We start from the raw sequence: 20,672 nt of genomic DNA, 5'->3' as shown, positions 1-20,672 counted from the left end.
GGCGTGCACAGTCTCTTTCCAAACATCCCTCTCAGCCACCTTTCTCCCCTGAATCCTCGTTATGTCTAAACAAATCCTGCTACGACGCAACAGCTGCAGAAACCCTGGCAAACAGCCAGTCCGCACGGAGAAATGGGACTTGAACTTCAGTTTCGATTTCTAAACAGAGGAAGCAGTGATCAGACTGGAAGCAACACATGCCCATTGTCATCGGAACGCATAGTCTTCATTTCAGAAAAACTGAAAGCTAATAATTTCTTGAGCACTATTCGTCCCTAGGAGGCCAGTTACCATGGAAACCTCCCCTCCCTTTTCTTCTGCTTAGAGAACATTTATATGGAATAGGAAGAGAAACATAAACACGATGGAAAGATTAAACAAGACAAGGCACAGTTTGCTACAAATATTTTACATTTATTATAAGGATACAGTTTAAAAAAAAGTCCCACCGATCTATGAGCGGTAATTGGTCTATTGGAAAGGAAAAAGGGGCTGTTCAAAAATGATCTACGTGTACAAAAACGATGAAATTATGTTTTAAAAAAGTAGAAAACAATTTAAAAACATCCTACAATGTTAGCCAAAGTGTATTTCTTCTGAATGTAAAACTGACAAATAAATAAGTGTTAAATACAGATCCGCATTAAACACGGTAAAAAACAAGACAGCTACCCACCCAGATATCCATCTTTCACTTTCAGACTTGTTTTACAAAGACAGACAAACTCACCAAAGGCCTTGCTTGTGTGTCTTACACTTGAGCTTTTAATGAGAGGCACCCTATTTCCAGTGTTTCTTTAATCTGCTTCACAAATATATTATTTTAAAATAACAACAGAAGATTACAGGTGCTTTAACTTGACAACATTGGCACTGAAAGGAAGCCGTAGCCCAGAGCACCCAGCTCAAAACAAGGCTTCCCGGCGGGAGGCCCATCCCGTGGGGGGCCGAGGGCAGGCCCGTCCCCACCGCACCACCCCACCCTCGTCTTCTAACACAAGGGAGCAGAAGCAACCCAGAAAGGCACGTTTCTGCTGCACTCGCTGCGGCCCGCGCCAGGGGCTGTCCAGCTTGGGCCAGAGTGCCACCGCCCAACGGCCCAGAAAACGTCTATACATTTTGTCTTTGCTTCCTGTGTGCTTGCGCTCCCTGAAGAAGTCAGGGCTGTTCCCGGGACTGTGACAACTCGACCTGATTCTCCTGTATTTATATGGCTTTTCCTAAACCTATGTGGTTGTATGGCTATGACTTCAGAGAGGTCCGATCTTCCAGGGCACCCACCAGACCAAACCAAGAGAAAACACCAAGAAACCATACTGTAAAGTCAACAGAACTCACACCACCACCAAGCCCTGCTGGATTCATGTTACTTAAGCAGGCTGTCTGCTTTAATATATTTAGCATAAAGTAAACATAACATCTATACGCCTCTGACTAGTGAAGCTGTTTCAGTAGGAAACCTCAATGCAGAAGGAAAACGGCCAGTGGTCCATGGTGAGAGTCTGGTTCTGTCGCAGGACGGCATGGGGTAACTGACACTTCATATGGTGAAATGGTCATCAAGCAAGAGGGAGTTTCATGTTTTCTGGCCACTTTGGTCATGAATCTGAAATAACCAAAACCCCTGTCTAGCAGTTCCCCTTTATCTTTGATTTTGATTTGATGCTCAAAACCTATAGCTGGGATTGGATTTAGAATCACAGGGGATTATAAAACATACTTGTTATGGGGAATCAGGTGAGCCTTCTGGAACCAATCTCTTTGACAGGAAAGTCAAAGACAGTGAATTCCATTAAAACATGTATATTTTCTGTGCATTTCAAGCGTGAAAGGCCTAGGATCAAAGGAGAAATCATGGCAAGTAAGTTCATTTCTGTTGGAATTGGTCTTCCACAAAGCAATCAGACCAGCAGGGAATGGGCCGCCATAGCATCTTGTCATCTAAATATAATACCTACTATGCTTTGGATTAGGGGAAAACATTCACAGTAGTAGTAAGCGTGGCTGTGGGCACCATGCCCTCTGCACTTATTTACAATAGTTGGGCATTTCTTAATAGCAGGCAAGGAAGTTTATTTCTACCAAGTCAAACTATTTGCCGAAGGAAAATTTCTAGGTAATAGTATTTTGCCCCCCACCCCCCACCCCACTGTCTTCATGTTTGAAAAAACAAAAACATGGATTAACAAGCTTGCAAAACTGCCAGGATGGTCCTCTTGCCTGGGATCTCAGTAATAACATTCCAGATTCCCTCTTAGCCCTTAAGTTTCTGAATCCAGGGCACTTAGAAATTTAAGTTCCTATCAGGGGTTGGAGGGAGGGGATTTAATTTTTTGCTTCACAAATATCTTTCAGGTAACCCAAAAGATAACCCCCACCAAGGTTGTACAATTTGACATGAAGAAAATTAGTAAGTTTAGAAACAATTTCATTTTTCATCCTCAGATTTTTGCTGTTTTAATGTGGGAATTGGGATTTAGGGTTTTTAACGGCCATCTTATACTCATCCTGTGTTGCTCAGAACACTGCTATTTCCCACTGACATCCGTCCTATTCTTTCAAAATAAGACACTAACTGCTGCTAAGATGAACTGCCTGGATGGTTCCAGTTTTCTCATGGGTGTTTTAACTGAGTACAGAGAGATGAAAATAGTGTTTCTGTTATCACTTTAATTGTTGAAATCTTGTTTCTTAGTGTGTCATTTTAGAATCTGCTTTGGATAGATTCTGGAAGGTGCTCATTCTAAGATGTTGTCGACAGCCAGGACAGTGATGTTTGGCTTTGGAGAAGAGTACTGCTCTGGGAGAACCTGGAAGGCAGAGCTTGGTTGCAACACTATGGTGCTTTGGGGTCTGAGTCTCTAGGTGGATGCCTTTTTTTAAACTGGAGTCTTCATACTTGCTACCCTCTTTCCTGAAGTGATGAAAAAACTCTTTGACATTGTACAACCAAAATACTTTCAGACATTTACTGACAAGAGGAGAGTGAGGGAAACAATGAAACTTCCTGGCAGAGAAGAGTGGAGTGGGAAAACTGAAACCTCCAGAGGTTGAAAACAGCCACTAGTGTTTTGACATTTCTCTGGAGGTGTTAGGTCACCTAACGAGCTTCCTCGGCCAAGTCAGCAGGCTGCTTCCCAGGGCGCGTCTGCCTGGGGAAGGTGGTCCTTCTGTCCTGGGACCATCTCCCAAGAGCTGACAGTGGTCACGCACACAACCACCCAGTCGTCCTGTGTCCTCCAGAGACCATGACATGGCCTCTCGGTGTTCCCAGCTGCATCTGCCCCAGGGCCTCTCGCAGAGCGTGTGCAGTCGGCCTGGTGGGTGGATGCCTGGGAGCTCCCTGGGAGGGACCCTGAGCACCAGAGCTCTTCGGTCTAAGCCGATGAAGACACTGTCTGATAAAAGCTGATGAGAGAAGGCTCTTCTGTTTCGTTAAAAAGATTAAGAAACTGAGTATGAGAGAAAAAAAATCAGTACCAACCAGAAAGAAAAAAAGAAAAGAAAGAAAACAGACAAACTAGCACCCAGCAGGCTTCCTTGAACCTGACGTGGCAGATATTGAGAAAAAGCTCCCGAATGGGTAAGGCTGCTACCTTATTACAAATTACAAATTGCTGCTGCCGGGGTCATTGCCATTACTGAGAACATTTCATTCCCCCGTAGAACACTCATATCTTCTGACTTCAGCGGTGACGTTTGGGAAGGTAATGTCTGAATTCAAGATGTGAATCTTTTTAGTGACTCCTAAACGTTCTTCTTTGGAAGCTCCTACAAGCCTGCTGGCAAGGAGGGAAGCGGAAATCTGTTTACATTGCAAGCAGGAGCCCCTCAGGAGGGATCTTTTCTTGCATAAAATACAACGTGGGCGCTCTTCTCCAGTGCTGACCCCCTCAGCCACACGTGTACCACCTTGAGCTCCTCGCTGCTTAAGAGGTGGGCTGAACCTCTCGTGTCTGCCGTCTTCCAGAAGAACCACGCAGCGGTTGCTTGCTCTTGAGTACAGGGAACGCAGAGAAAATCAGATCAACGGCTGACTCTGTCCTTTAAGAAATGTCGCAGGGAGTTGAGACCTACATGAGTTTAGTAACATACAGCGGGAAGCAGCTCAAAACTCCCCTTGAGGGCTGCCCTCCCTCACTGATGCTGCATGTATTTGCTGGCGGGTGAGCCCCTGAGTCACCGCGCTGGTTCTCTGTGATGGCTTTCTGCCCTTCGGTCTTCCTTCCCGGTGTCTCTGCTCTGCCTTCCGTGTCTGACCTTGGCTGGCCAGGCTCTGCAGAGATGGGCTTTAGGACGGTGCCCCAGTTGCTTTCCCTCCCACGCCACCAGTGTAAAGACAAGGACCACTGCTATTCAGTGGTCATTTTCCTCCTGCCCTGCTGGACTGCACGCTTTCCCAGAGCGGAGCTCATCCCCAGAAGGTGTCTCTGGGGTGCCTCTCGGAGCCCACGAGTTAACATCCACCACAAGGTGAAGCAGCGTTGATCTCAGCATGCTCTCCCTTCTACCTGACCGGCCCCGCTGCAACCAGATTTCTAGTAAGGTGTTAATAATCAGAGATTGAGTTTACGAAACAAGATAACTAACACACATAGAGAGACTTTGATGAGTCTGAACACACGTGGCCAAATCTGCGAGCCGGCCAGACCGTGAGCGTGTGTCAGCCAGCACGGCATAGGCTCGCAGCGAGGGACGGGAGACCGCTCCGGTGGACGGGAGAGGGGCTGGCTCGCCAGCACGAAGGCCCCATGCTGGCGGGTGACCTCTTTGCTTCTGCTAAACTTTGCGTAGGGAAGGCGCTGCCCTGCTGGCCCTGCCCTCCTCAGGCCCCCCGGCGACACCGTCAGAGTCTTGGTTCCGCTTTAACTAACCGACAATCTCCGTATGGGCTGCATCTTCCTGCTGCGGAAGAATCTTTCTCTTCCTCCTTTGCACACGCTCGCCTTGGCGCCTAATTAGCAGAGGCGCTGAAGCCTATGCTCATCACTTCTCCACAATTTAAAGTGATCAGGAATTTAGTACAGTAGGGTTTTCCTCCCACCTAAGAATCTCAGTCCTTACTAGGCAGCTAAGTGAGTTTTAATGTCTACACTTAACAATTCAGAAGGTAACCTTTGAATCAGCATGAGGCAGTAGGATGGTTTCAAAGGGGTAATCAATATTTCCTTAAATCGAATTATGACTGAGACATATAGTTTACACACCTTCTGTATTATAGCATCACCTTCTAAAGGAGAATTTTATGGGACTCTGCAACTGTACCAGTATCTCCTTCAAGTAGGTAATCATGGTACGTGAAATCCTGACTTTTAAATCAGTGTATTTTCTTTGGCAGAAATTAAGATGTGGTTTTGGATCCTCCCAAATAATACAGTATTCAGACTTGATATGAAACTCAAAAGAGAGAAAATAAATAAAACTAAAATATTTAATAAAAATTTTTCTGGTATTTATAAGCAAATCAGAGTTAGTAATAAAAGAGGTAACACTTTATTTTAATGGTAAACTTTCATGCTAACTTAATAGTATAATGGAAGTATAATATAAACTCATTTTCATATAAAATCTTTTTCCTTTAATTAACATATGAACACATAAAGAAACCGTGTCTTTTGCAGTTATCTGCCCCTTTGTTGTCTTTTGTATTTTACATATATTCTGTTTGAGTGAGGGCTGTGACCTTCTAAATACAAAAATTAGTCTCCATGTGACTCAGAACAGTGTTTACAGACAGTCAATTCTGTTGATAAGAAACATCTAAAATACCAATCTTGTGATGGGGGAGTACGCATATGTAAAAGGAAGGTTAAGGCAAACAACTTAACCTTAAGTTAAGGGCACACTCAGGAAGGCTCTCAGGCCGCCCCGACTCACGGGAATAAACTAGGGGGCGGTGTGACCGAGGAGACTGAAGGACGGCCTCGACAGGACCTTCTGCGCTGCCGTTTCTGTTTACCCCACTGTAAGGTCCTCAGTGTGCGGCATGTAACTAAAACACTTCCTTCGTGACACGCGTCACACCGGAGTTGTGAAGCTATAGCTATGTTAGTGGTATCGGCCAAGCTTTATGTAAGACCATACGGCACAACTGAAACACGAGTTACACATACGCAAGAAAATCGTACTGTGGTTTAAAGGAAATGAAGACTGTTTCAATGACCGGACACTTTCTTTTCTTTGAAAAACGACCCTCAAATGAAAAAAGTTGTGAAATATGAAAACTGGCTGAAACAATCAGACTCATGTTCTACACTGATAATGCTAGTGAGAGGCTTCAATAATAGAGTATTTGTGATAGAATGGTGGATTATGGATGAAGAACTATATTGACTATTAAGTTTGGGAGATAAAAGAGAAATGTTTACATGAGACCTGTCACTGGAGACCCAGTGACAGAATGGACTGAAATGAAACCTCCGGGTTTGAGCATCTAAACTAAGCCTATTCACACCCTTTATTATTATTTCCTAGAAGAGAAAGAGAATATCGGCTTTGGGAAGTAACCTTAGGTTACGTGGAACACAAAATAAGTTTAGGTTTCTAGTGTTGATAATAAATGCCTACCCGACAATAAAAGATTTCTTTCCTTGAAAAATGATGACCTACCTGTCTATTTCTCATACAGGTTCCTTGGTGACTCAAGACAGAAAAATGCAGGGGAGGATCCAGCTGCCCAGGCTCACCTGCCCCCTACTCTGTAGTCATAAATTTAAGGAATGACGACAGAAACGGAACAGGAGAAGAGATGCCACACTTTAAAAACCCATTCACAACACAAAGATTTGTGACCTGGCTGGATTACATTCAGACCAGTGGCAGTTTTGGTTACCACTGTTTTCTTACTAAACAAGTCTATGTTGTATGTTTCTGAAGCTTCTTTCCCTACATCAACTTGCAAATTCAGAGGAGTATTTGCATGTGAGCTTTCTGGGTATGGATTAGCCTCCTAAAGTACATAATTCCAATAATTATCAGTGACAGAAGGGATGAATAAATTATGCTTCAAGCACAACAAAATTAATGGTAAAAAAAAATGGTTTGCATAAGTTTTTCTTAATGCATGCGCCTATATTAAACTGAATAGTCTATACAACTGATATGACCCTGAAAGAAGTTATTAATCCTGAACTACACCACAGCCTGCTTTGGGACACAGAATAAGATAGAATTTAAATGCTGCAGATGTCATTATGTTAGGAAAAGCTTCTTTAATTTAAGCATAGAGTTATGACGTGAATTGTAAATTCTAACGGCCTGGATGAGTGAAATATCAAAGCCGTGTTCGTTCTTTCTACCAGAATGCAAAGATTAAGCTTCAGGTCTTGTTCACAAAATTAAAGCCCAAACCTTCATTCTCTTTGCTGAGAGCTAAGCTTTGGGGCTGCTAAGTGATGGGAGGCTGTTTTGTTTTGTTTTAATAAAGAATGCTACAGAAGTGCACTTGGAAGCATTGGCAAAGGGCAGAAAGGTCCCTATTTTATTCTTGCTTTTGAAAGCTGGCAAGTGAGTGTAGAGCAGAGCTCTTAATCTTGAGTCTGTCCTGTGATCTACCGCAGTTTATGCCATCAAAAGAAGGTTTCACTTACTCGTCATATTTGACAGAAGGGAAACAAAGCTGCTTTTAAAAGAAGTTGCCTAGTATACTGCATTATTTTTGAGGGCAAGTTTATTATGCTTTCATTTTAGTCCAGATGTGGTAATCATGAAACATGTATGAAATTCACACACACAGCCCCTTTTCTCTTCACCATTATTCCGTGTGCAGTGATATTCCCAGGCAGCAAGCGGGTGGATGGGGCAGGAGGCATTTCCATCCCATAAGCGCCTGCACTGAACGCAGACCAAATGATTACTGCTGTGCATCTGGACACAGGCTGGAGCACGCACTAAAAGCTCCCAGGCACATTTACCCCTGAGCGTGACTGTCTCTCACACACACGTGTTTCCTGAGGCAACTATATACAGAACATGGGATGGGGTAAGTTCCCTGGATGCGGCTAAGAGTCAGCTGAAGAGAATCCTAGTTTGAACTCGGCAGCGTTTCCCCGTGACGCATCTCCACCGCGCTCACAGCTGTCAGCTAACGGTAAGAGTTCCCAGGTAGCCGTGTGAGAGTAAATGAACAGAGAGTGGACAAAGCAGGGCCGCCTCTACAGCTTCCTCCTTGATAATGCTCATTGGACTTCAGAGCTGTTCGCTCCAAATTCACACCTGCCTGACTTCCTGGTATCATCTGTGTGTGTGTTGGGGGGGTGAGCGTGCACACATGCCCACGGGTGCACACACAGGAATGTGTTTATGAACTAGGACCATTCAGTTCGGACAGCCCTGGAAAGTGGCATGGATGAAAGGAACTGCATTCCGAGATGTCTCCTCTCAAATCAAGGCGCTTCAAAGGCGCTGTGACTTTCGTGGACTTGTGCTTTGGAGCTTCCCTAAACAATTTCTGGTTGCCGAGAGGGCTGTATCTAAGAGCTCCTGAAAGCATTTCTCAGAACCTTGCTCATGAATTCAGATCATAACGTGTGCATGTCTGTGTGTGTGTGTGAGTGTCTGTGTGTGTGTGTGGAGGCACGACTCTGCCACAGGTCACAGCCGTCCAAAACGGCCTCTAAAAGCCGCGGCCTCAACTGCCAGCTCTGTGAGGGGACTCCAGCCACCATCCCCGACAAAACAGGAGGGAAACCACAGCCTTACTCGGAGGAAGAAACGGGAGGGTTCTTATGCTTATTTCTGGCGAGAAAGGAGAGAAGACCCTGGGGAGGTCTGAACAGTTCTGTGTGAAGTGATATTTACCATCATGCTCCTGCCCTGGCGGCGCAGAAAGCTGACTTTGGTCGGGACGTGCCTCGCGGACACGGCGTGCCGGGCGGCGCACGCACGGACGGAGCGGGGTCCGCAGCCGGGGCGGCAGCGGGGAGCCGGGCCTGGAGGAAAGCGGCCCTGCGGAGCACCGTAGCGCCCGGTGAGGGCAGGACGGGCGGGCTCCGGCACGCTGGAGCCCGAGCCTGTCCACTCCCGCGGGGCTGAGCTAGGAGCGCCCATGCAAGGACTGCGCTTCAATGCCTTTGCCTTTTTTTTTTTTTCCCCCTTAAACAGTACATATTTTAAAAAAGTTAATAAAAAAGTAACCTTAGAAGACGGTTGCACACAACACGGTATACACTCATGGTTAACAAGGAGAACAGTATTACTCTGCGGGAGGAGAGGCCGCGTCCACGCTGCTCCGTCACTACGTGATCTTCTTCTTGATGACCGCGAGCTCTTTCTGAAGTTCACTGAACTTGGGGCGGTTTTCAGGTTTATAATCCCAACACTTCATCATGATTTTAAATATTTCCTCTGGACAGTGCTGAGGGGCTGACATCCGGTATCCTGAAGACACGAGAGAAGGACAGAGAATTTAGGACGGGGATAGCCAGACACCACTGTTCACACAGGGCATCGCGCAGTTTGCAGTACCGTATGTTGTCGGTTAACAGAAACAAAAATGCCATTTTAGGGCAGGCTGATTTTTTTTCCTGTAAGTAACGCCGGTTTTAATAGCACAGAGCAACATCATTACCTTCTAGTGCCACGAACCCATTTTGTGTTTGTGCCAAATGAACAAAGCCTGATGTGAGAAACTTACATACAAGTGCATGTTTTAGCTGCTCTAAGTGTTAGCTTATAGATGCTATGGGCGGTTTTTTTTTTTTTTTTAATCACCTTTCAGCTCAGGTTTCTGAAGGTGAAGAGAGGATGAGGATTTAGAAACATTACCTCAAAAGTGAAACAAGCATGAATACAAGTCATATTGCTTTACAGCTGAGAAGAATCTTTAATTCAGAGTCACCAGGCAGTGTCCCAGCAGGGTGCTGGGTGGGATGTGTGTGCCTGTGCGCATGTCCTCAGCATTATGAAGGACGCTGGCAAATCACCCTCCTGCCCCCAACCCTACGACCATGCCCCCGCGGGGGGCCTGAAGCTAGGGCGCTGGCATTTGTCGAAAGCCGTGGACACACAGGTCCACGCGAGGGTGTCAGCATCACATGCTCAGGCCTGCCTTTGGTCTGAGAATACCACGGGGTTCCTTTAGAACTGTTACAAGACTGTCAACTTCTTCCTGAAATCTAACTACCTTTCAATTAGTAGGGACATTAACAGTGTTTATTTGGCATAGAACAGGTACTGTTCCTGAGCCTCTTAACTGTTTCCCTGGAAGAGAGTGAATGGCACAGCCTTGCAGAGGTTGTGCTAGGCACAGGCAGTGGAAGAAGAGCCTAGAGCCTTCTATTTCCAAGGCGCTGGATGTTTCAAAGGCTTTGTGGTTGGTTTTTGTTGTGTAAGATCCGCACCATCCTTCAGGTTCAAAAGTAGATGTACCAACACCTTTTCGATTGGGCTTTGCTGATAGCTCGTGATAAAGAATCCACCTGCCAAGCAGGAGACCTGGCTTCGATGCCTGGATTGGGAAGATCCCCTGGAGAAGGAAACAGCAACCCAACCAGTATTCTTGCCTTTGAAATCCCATGCACAGAGGAGCCTGGTGGGCTACAGTCCATGGGGTCGCAGAGTCGGACACGTCTGAGTGACTAAACACACACATACACTTGTGTCTATCACGCACCCAAACAGCACCACCTTCCTCTGCCCGGGAAATGCAGACGCAGCCTCAGCCTGCCCCAGTGTCGGCGTGAACACTGCCACCCTGTGTCTTGAGCTCACCTCTTTCCACCTGTTCCCGGGCCTGCTGGTTTGTCATTCCGGGATAGGGGCAGACCCCCAGGCTGAAGGTCTCCCAGAGCAGGATGCCGAAGCTCCACACGTCACTCTCAGAACTGTATCTCCCTGGAGGGTGGACAAATCACAGCCAGCACACTGGGTAAGCAGGTGACAATTTCTGATTGTGTATGTCTGTGTCAGTCACAGGTTTAAACTTATCAGGGACTCAACAATTAGTGATATTATTCTGTTGCCTAGTTTTGCTTTCCAGGAGGAGTAATACACCAATTAAATGAACAGTCTTCAGGTTGTTAGTTTAACCAAACCACCTTCCAAATCACACTTCCCCCACCAAGAGCACATTCTCACTCAGTATGCACGTTTACTCTCTCTGTGGCCTCTAAATGAGCCGGATGGTTTATCTAAAAAAGATATAAATTTGTATACATCAATGCCTAGGAGATTAAATAAGCTGGGAGTTATGTAATTGTTTTCTGCCTGCATTCAATTTCTTTCTACTGAAATTACAAAGTTAGAGCAACAAGGAAAGTTTCTTAACATCAGTTTTTTTACTCATCACTGTTTACAGATATTCTTACATGCCTAAAGGTCTCATTTTCTCCACTGACAGTTTCATTTATGAAAAATTCATTTTTCTGTGTTTTGAATAGAGTAGAAATTAACATAGCTCGCTGATAAAAACAACTTCTTTAAATTACATGGTACCTTGTTTTGTCAAAATATCTTGGTGCACCTGTTTTACTGCATTACATAAGCTAAGCTCTTGGTTTTGTTTTCTCCCCTTGGTAATCTTCTAGACAAACACAGAGATAAAAGCCAAACAAAGATACTTTCTGGAATGAATGTGACATCAAGGAGCGGAAGCAAAAAGGCTATGAATTTCCAAGATTTTCCAAAGTCCTTCTGCCATTCCCGGATTTATAAATGCCTGGCCTCTAAAAAGGTCTTGTTAATTTGAGTAGGATGGCCTTTTCTCCTTCTTGCAAACAGTACAAGGAAATAGCACAATATTGCTATGCTAACTGCTCTGACGTCAGAGACTGGAGTGTTCTGGAGGATCATCGTCTCCAGCTGTGTGAATTAGTTTCCTTCTTACTAGACAGTAATTATGGACATTCACTATGCGAGTCAGTACCAAGATTAGTTGCCTTGTCTGTACATCAACTGTTTTCATGCCTGACATCCAATGAATTAAAGCTTTTTATGAAAATCATTCAATGGCCACAAGTTTAGACTAATTAGCTCTTCAAGGACATGTACAGCCCAGAGAACCCAATGCCCTTTTGTGAGATGATACCTGGGAAGAGGTCAAGAATGGCCACTTGTTCTGTAAACCAAGATCACACTCTGGAAGTGAAAGCTTATAACCTAACTCTGTGACCTGACTTTTGAATCTGGTTTTAACTGGATTATTTTAAGGAATTACTTAGTATTTCTTATTGAGGTATAATTGACATATAACATTATATGAGTTTCAGTTGTGAAGCATGATGATTCACTATTTGTATATATTACAGAATAATCACAGTAAGTCTAGTCAACACTATCATCCACTGTCACAAAAATTCTTTTTCTTGTGATGAGAACTCTAAGGATCTACTCTTCTAGCAACTTTCAGATATACAATATAGTATTAATTATAGCAGCCATGCTTTAAATTACATCTCCATGTAGAACAACAAGTAAGACTTTCGTAAGATATATTTTCTCTTGTTAAAAAATGCTAGGATTTAGAGCCAATCTTCAGTAATTTTATTCTGGAAGAACTAAAATGTTTCTCAGGTTTGCCGAGACATGCGCACACACTCAGGAACTCCCTCACTGGATTGGGTAATAAATACTCCTGACTTCCTTCTCATCCTGTTAGACATCTCTCCCTCACCTAAACTGTTCTGCATTAAAAATTTTTTTATCAATATTTTTATTGAGGTATAGTTGACTTACAGTATTAATTTCTGCTGTACAGCAAGATGATTCAGTTACACATGTACATACATTTTTTAAAAATGTTCTTTTCCCTTATGGTTGATCATTGGACATTGAATATTCTCTGTGTATAAACATATAAAGTGGGGCCCTGCTTCCCCATTCTGTGCATAAAAGCTCACAGCTGCTACCCCAGCCCTCCTGCCTGGCCACTGCCAGCTGCTCCCTATGTCTGCGCTGTTTGACAGACAGGTTCATGTGTGCCACGTTTCAGGTTCCGCATGTGAGGGCATCATACGGTGCCTGCCTGTCTTTCTCTTTCTTACTTCACTTGGCATGACAGTCTCCAGTCGCACCCATGTCATGAAAACAGCGTCATTCCATTCTCTCCCAGCCCACTGTGTGCGTGGGCCGCGTCTTCCGTGTCCACCCACCTGGGATGGGCTTAGGCGTCTTCCCTGTCCTGGCTGCTGTGATCACTGCTGCTGTGAGCGCAGGGGTGCGTGCGTCTTTCTGAGTTAGAGTGTTGTCTGGGTGTGTGCCCAGGAGTCGGCTGGATAGATCACGTGGTGATGCTGCGCTTGGTCTTCTGAGCGGCCCGTCTTGTTTTCCACGGTGGCTGCACCCAGCCACGTTCCCACCAACAGTGGCCTCCCCTGTCTCCACACCCTCTCCCACATTTACTTGTAGACTTCTTAATGATGGCCATTCTGACTGCTGTGAGGTGGTACCTCACTGCAGTTTTGATTTGCATTTCTCTGATAATTAGTGATGCTGAGCATCTTTTCATGTGCCTGTTGGTCATTTGTTTTCCTTCTTTGGAGAAGAAGGAAAGGGTTCTTTCCTTTGGGGGAAGAAGGAAGGAAGAAAAAGGTCTATTGGGTTGTTCATTTGTTGTTGAGTTGTATGAACCGCTTGCATACTTTGAAATGAAGCCTTTGTTAGTCGCATCACTTCTGAACATCCCCGCCATTCTGTAGGTTGTGTTCTCATGTCGTTTTTAGTTTCCTTCCCTGTGCAAAAGCCTGGAAGTTTGATTAGGTTTGTTTTTATTTCTATTGCCTTGGGAGATTGGCCTTAGAAAACACTGGTATGCCTTATGTCAGAGAATGTTTTTCCTATGATCTTTTCTAGGAGTTGTATGTTGTCTTAAAGACTTAGGTTTATGTCTTTAAGCCATTTCAGTTTGTGATGAGAGGGTGTGCTGTTCAGTATTTTATAAAAGTAACATGAACAAGCAGTCTGTCACTGCCCAGCAAAGACCTTCACGTGTGCTGCGCCTGGTTGCTCGGCCACGTCTGCCTCTCTGTGACCCTGTGGACTGCAGCCCACCAGGCTCCTCTGTCCATGGGGTTCTCCAGGCAAGAACACTCGAGTGGGTTGCCACACCCTCCTCCAGGGGATCTTCCCGACCCAGGCATCAAATCCAGGTCTCCAGCATCACACACAGATCTTTACCATCTGAGCCACCAGGGAAACGTGTCTTTATTCTATGACATGCTAAATTTAGGTTTGGCTCTTACAGATATTGGAATTAGAATTCTGAATTAAAGTATTTGGTAAATACTTTAGTCAGCTTGAAATTCAACTAAAATACGCCCTGATTAAAAGGCTGAATTTTACTGGTATAATTGCTTAGCAGTAAGAGAGATTTTAAAGGCAATGTAATATAGAGAATCCGGCAGACAGGATTAAGAACACATTGTAGAGAGTGGATTTTACTGATAAGTATTTACGGCTCCCTAGTCCAGCACTGGCTCCCTTATAGGGCTGCTGTAAGAATCAACAAGAAGGTGCTCAGCAGTTTTCATTATCTAAGAAAATGTCTCCATTAAAAAAAAGATTACAGTCCTTTCTTTCATCTTGTGATTGCTGTCGTTAGGAATATAGCCTCAGAATAATGACCACCCCAGAGAAGAATCAGTGTGGGAAATAGCAGGGCTGCCATGTTCTGTGGATTTTGAGGAGTGGTGGGATTCCTCAAAGCTTACCAGCACTTCTCTCGCCAGCACACGGGAAGACAGACTAAGGGTGAGGCTTAGTATCCCTGACGTGTTAGGTTAAAAAACTGCATTGCTGGAAACTAGAACAGCTTAGTCAACTTCTTACAATGACAGCTGCCTGCACATGTCTGTTCCATAGCATTGCTGACGTGCAAAATGCAAAGCTGGTTGTGGTGTCTGGATCCATCCCAACTGACTTCCAAAACAATCATATTCCAAAGCTTGATCTGGAAAACATTCAGTGGTTCCTCAAACACTTAAGCACAGAATTACCAGATTCCCTAGTGTGTACTCAGAATTAGTTGAAAACAGGTACACAAACAAACCCCAGTACACAGGTGTTTAGAGCAGCACTATTCACAACTGCCAAAAGGCAAACACCGCTCGAATACACATCAGTGGGTGAACGGATAAATAAACTGTGGCAGATACATACAACAGAATATTATTGAGCTACAAAAAGGAGTAAAATAATGATACATGCTGTAACATGGTTGAACCTTGAAAACCTTACGCTAGATGAAAGAAGTCACACGCCAATGGTCACATATTATATGATTCCATTTATATGAAATAGGCAGAATAGGTGTATACATAGCAACCAAAAGCAGGTCTGAGCCTCTAGCGGTTGGGGGAGTGACTTCTTAATACGGGTGTAAGGCTTTATTCTGGAGTGAGGAAGATGCTTTAGAACCAGAGAGAGGCAGGATTTGTGCAGCGCTGTGAAGGTACTAAACGCTCCTGAACTGGTCACTTTACAACGGTCAGTTTTATGTCACATGAATTTTACCTCAAAGCTTTTTCTAAATTACCTGTCTTTAATTCAGGCATTAAGACTTTTGTAAATACTTTATATTAATTTTTCATGATGAAGTACTTTTCACTTTAACAAAGAATAATTTTATGATATGTTTTAAATTTTATTTTTATTTTACATTGGAGGGTAGTTGAGTCGAAATGTCCTCGCAAAGTGATTTAGATATGTACACACACATATTCCATCTCTCTCTTCCCAAAAGATTTATACAAGTTCCAGAGACTGAGATGCTAAGAAACCATGTCAGTTTTTCAGAGAGAAACTACAGACTCAGTATTTCAGGAACCTAACATCAGATGAGGTTATTGGACCAAATATAAGGCATTCAAAGGAAATGGTCCAGAGCCACACAACACTTTGACTCTGGGTCTAATCTGACTATTAAAATAGAAATAATCTTTTTCTGGGATCACGATAGAAACTTTCAGATGCACACTCACACTTACCAGTGCTTGTAACTCTATCCATCTTTTAAATCTAGCAATCTCACACAGAAATCTGATCAATAAAATCGCTGAATTAAGTCTGTCCTCAAGTGTGCAAAGTCTGAACACACACACCCCGTGTGCTGCCCCTCAGCTGATTCTCGCTTGTGCTCTGCTCTGCTCCGGGACTCTGCCCGTGACTGTTTCATGCTGATGGAGTCCGCTTTGACCACCAGAAAGGAAGGGTCCCTTCTTACCATAATTAAGCGCTTCTGGTGCCGTCCACTTAATGGGGATCTGCTTCAGGCCAGAAGATGAATACACACCACCGTCCTCTTGACGAGACATTCCAAAGTCACTGATTTTCAGCACGTTATTCTCACCTACCAGGCAGTTTCTTGCAGCAAGATCCCTAGGTCACAATAAGACACAGAAAACGCCGTTCACATGGATGGCTTCCACACTTTGCATTTTCACATCTGCAGTGTGCTTGTAATGAGGTTAAGAATGCATGTGAGTTTCCAGTCTTTCTCTCTGTCACAGGTAAAAATTACCACGATAACACGTGTACATGTGACGGGCCACATGCTAATCCAGGCGCCACAGGCATTATTTCCACTGAAACAGAAAGCACTGATTCTAGGGTTAAGAGAGAAGCCACAGGAGAGACTAAGCAGGCTCCGTATTACTCCTCTCTTGACTGGCTATCCCAGAGCTGCACTAACAGAACTTTCTGGGACAAGGGTGTATGCGGCCCCGCGGGCCCTGTGTGTGCTGGCTGGTAGGCAGCACGGACCACGTGACTACTCAACACATGCAATGTGACGGGTGCGATGCGGAAACTGAACGTTTAAATTTTCTTTACTTTCAGTTACTTAAATAGCTGCGTGTGCCTTTGGCAGTGTATCCCTGGAATTTCCCAAAGGCTGGAGAATGGCTGAGATGCCAAAGAGGCTGGTGCCTTTCTCTCTCTTTTCCCTTTTTGCATCTGGGATACGCAAAACCCTCCCTGGTGAGCTGCCCTGCCTCTCTCACCTTGTTCTGCGTGTGTACTAAATTGACTAAGTTGTTTCATTCGTGTCTGATTCCTTGCGACCCCATGGACTTTAGCCCGCCAGGCTCCTCTGTCCATGGAATTTCCCAGGCAAGAATACTGGAGTGGGTTGCCATGCCCTCATCCAGGGGATCTTCCTGACCCAGGGATCGAACCTGAGTCTCTTTTGTCTCCTGCATTGGCAGGGGGTTCTTTACCACCAGCCCCACCTGGGAAGCCTCTATCGTGTTCCGGTATCTCCATAATTGCTTATTCCAGCCACACTCAACTTTGTTTTGTCCCCAAACATAGGACAAACCCCTTCTACATGACAAGCTTATTTCCACAGTAGGGCTTTGCACTTCGCTATTCCCTTTGCCTGGAGTGCTCGCCTTCTAGACTTTTGCATAGCTCACTCCTCTTCATTCATTCTTAGCTCAACTGAGACTTCTGTGAGACTTGCCAACCTCCCCTGCAGCTAGCTCCACACATAATCTAAATACTGGCCAATGAGATATAAGCAGAACTCTTTAGTTTCTTTAAAAGAAAAGGGAAGTACCCATTACATTTCTCTGTCAGAGAACTCTATCTTGACCTCCCTTAACTAATAGAAAGATGGTGGTTAACAAAACAGACCACGTCTGCACTCTAGTTCTAGTGGGAAGACGCTCAATAATCAGATTCATATATGTAATATAGATGTTTATATATAGACATATAAATAAAGCATATGAGCATGCACACACACAGAATAGCAGAAGAAAGGTCAGACAGTGTTGAGTGCTAAGAGGAAAAAGAGCTATATAAAGGGAAAAAGATTTCCAAGAGGGAATCCTATTTTAGATAGGCTGTTAGGAAAGATCTCTTTGATAATGTGATATTTGATCAAAGATCTGAAAGAAGCTAAGGAGCAAGCCATGGGGATCTCTAGGTGAAGAGCATTCAGGGTGGAAGGAATAGTATTTATAGATACAAAGGCCCTAAAATTGGCCCATACTTGGTATATTCAAGGAACATCAAGGAAGCCAGCAGAGCTGGAGTGGAATGAGTAAGCGAGAAGACAGATTTAATCAGAGTGAGCCAGGACCAAATGACGCATGGCCCTTTAATACTAAGCCCCTTGGATTTTATCAGCTAGGAGGTAGGCGGGGTTCTGCACACAGGACTGACACAGTGTGACTTAGGTTTTGAAGGATGATATGCTACTGTGTGGAGAGTAGACTGGCAGAACCAGAGAGCCCAGTAAGCAGCTTATCTGCGAAGTCCAGAAGAGGCAATGACAGCCTGCACTAAGATGCAAGTGAGGAGGTGGTCAGAGCTATCAGATTCAGGATCTATTCTGAAAGCACAATCAGGAGGATCTGCTGGTGGATTGGATGTAGACTGGGAGAGAAAAAGAGCCATGGCTGACCCAAGGCATTTGGCCTAAGCAACTGGGAGAATGTGGCTGACAAGGGAACGGGGAACTGGGGGAGAACCAGATTCAGAGCATGGCAGACACAGCTAGCTGCTCCCTACTGTCCATTTAATACTCTTTTTCACCTTCCCCCCTGCCCAACCCCCCCCCCCCCATTTTTAGCTGAATATATTCTCATTGAGCTAAAAAATGCTATTCATCCCAACCTCCCCTGCAGCGAGATCTGGCCATGATATAAGTTCTGGCCAATGAACTGCAAGCAGAAGAGTTGTCTAGGATTTCTAGTAAGTTTCTTTTAGAGGGGAAGGACCATTACATTTCTCTCTCCCACCAACGAAAAGAGGAAGCACACTAAAGCTGGAGAAGTAACGAGACAAGGGGCCCAGGTCCCTAATGACAAGTGTGCCTGCCATACACGATCTGGACTTTGTATGTCTAGATTTTTTCTTTTAAATGTGTGAGAGAAATTCCTATGTCATTTAAGCAATTTTTGTTTCTTAGATTTTTCTTTTTTTTGGATATATGTGTGTTTGTGTTCAGTTCAGTTCAGTCACTCAGTTGTGTCCAACTCTTTGCGATCCCATGAATCGCAGCATGCCAGGCCTCCCTCTCCATCACCAACTCCCAGAGTTCACTCAGACTCGCGTCCATCGAGTCCGTGATGCCATTCAGCCATCTCATCGTCTGTCGTCCCCTTCTCCTCCTGCCCCCAATCCCTCCCAGCATCAGAGTCTTTTCCAATGAGTCAACTCTTCGCATGAGGTGGCCAAAGTACTGGAGTTTCAGCTTCAGCATCATTCCCTCCAAAGAAATCCCAGGGCTGATCTCCTTCAGAATGGACTGGTTGGATCTCCTTGCAGTCCAAGGGACTCTCAAGAGTCTTCTCCAACACACAGTTCAAAAGCATCAATTCTTCGGCGCTCAGCTTTCTCCACAGTCCAACTCTCACATCCATACATGACCACTGGATAAACCATAGCCTTGACTAGATGGACCCATGCAGTCAAAACGCACTCAGTACTGTAGGTGGGGAGTCTGGTTTTGGACATACTGAGTCTGAGACGTTGGGTAGGCAGTTGGGTGTGTGAGTCTGGAGGTCAGAAGAGAGGGGATTCAAGGACTGCGCTCCAGAAACTCTGTGACTTAGAGAAGGACTGAAGAAAGAAGGCTGAGGAGGAGCAAGTGAGGCAGGGAGGGAACCAACAGAGGAGCTGGTGTCCTGGAAGCCAAGTGAGGAAGGCTTTTCGAGGAGCAATGAGACAGTAACTGTCAGCTACTACTAAGAGGACAAGCAAGATGAGGACGATGAGCTGGCCATTAGATTCAGCAATGTGGGATTTAATGAGACTGACAAGTGTAGTCTCAGGAGCGGTGGGTACGATGGTATGACTGGCGCATGTTCAAAGAGAATGAAAGAAAGAAGTGGAGACAGGGAGGTTTAGCCACTCTTGAGTAAGTTTTCTATAAAGGCGTATGGAGAAATGAGGAGGCGACTAGAGAGCCTTTCAGGTCAAAGGGTTTTTCCCTCTAACTTGTGCAGACAGTAATACTAGTGTAGAGAGGGTAAACTAATGCGGGAAGGGGGAGGTGGGCATTGCTGGGGTGAAGGCTTTGTGAAGAGGTGGTGTGCTGTTCTGAGCTATACCCCAGTGCCCAGAATAGCACCGGGCACTAGCAGGTGCTCAGCAGGAGCTTGCTGAATGCACACACACAGTTTTATTCTAGGAGTGATCCCTGCTGAAGGTGGGTTGTCTGTTCTGTGCTTTGCTTTGTAATTCTTTTCTCTTGAGGAACTATCAATAACCTGCTTGTCTTTCAGCTGAGATGGTTTTATATATTTATCTTTGGAATGCACTTCTACATACCCAAAATGAGTCAAGACTTCTGAAAAACTGTAGTCTAATTTATACAGTTGGTCTTGTAACACAGGAAGTACCCTGAGCACTGACTTTAGCAACAGCTGACTGGCAATATGGCATTTCCTCGGGGAGCTAAATCAGCCTTGTACATCTTTGTAGTAAACTTGGCCAACAGCAGCTAAAGACATCCAGAAAGGAAAGTGACATCCTCTGCCTCACTAACCTGGTAAGACTAGCTTTATTCGTTAGGTCTAGTTTCACATGGAGAAGCTTAGAAGCCCAAGGTTAGAATTAAACCACCAACTCGCTTCCCAGCTCTGCGGAAGAGTGAGGGAGTCTGGTTTGCTGTTAGAGTGAGTGGTGGTGAAGTACTGGCTCATTCTAATGTGTAGGGAGGAACTTTTCTATAAAGGTGCATTCTGTGTGCTCAGGAATGCCACGTCCTACCTGTGGCCTAGATGGCT

At 44.8% G+C, this 20,672-nt stretch overlaps 1 protein-coding gene across 3 annotated transcripts in view; it reads right to left on the bottom strand.

Annotated features, from left to right (window-relative positions):
• Window positions 1-392: 392 nt before the first annotated feature.
• FER (FER tyrosine kinase) overlaps window positions 393-20,672 on the bottom strand; it is a 467,773-nt gene continuing 447,493 nt past the window's right edge. For all 3 annotated transcript variants that reach the window (XM_061424535.1, XM_061424536.1, XM_061424537.1), the window contains 3 exons: window positions 16,157-16,311; window positions 10,711-10,833; window positions 393-9,378 (listed from right to left, as the gene is read on the bottom strand). In XM_061424535.1, the coding sequence (XP_061280519.1) occupies window positions 9,236-9,378; window positions 10,711-10,833; window positions 16,157-16,311 (421 nt within the window). In that variant the 3' untranslated portion in view covers window positions 393-9,235. The remainder of the gene's footprint in view (window positions 9,379-10,710; window positions 10,834-16,156; window positions 16,312-20,672) is intronic.

The sequence above is a fragment of the Bos javanicus genome, chromosome 7 (assembly GCF_032452875.1).
Source record: "Bos javanicus breed banteng chromosome 7, ARS-OSU_banteng_1.0, whole genome shotgun sequence".
NCBI lineage: Eukaryota > Metazoa > Chordata > Mammalia > Artiodactyla > Bovidae > Bos > Bos javanicus.
The sequence above is the reverse complement of the archived record's forward strand: the minus strand, read 5'-3'. Positions and strand labels throughout refer to the sequence as shown.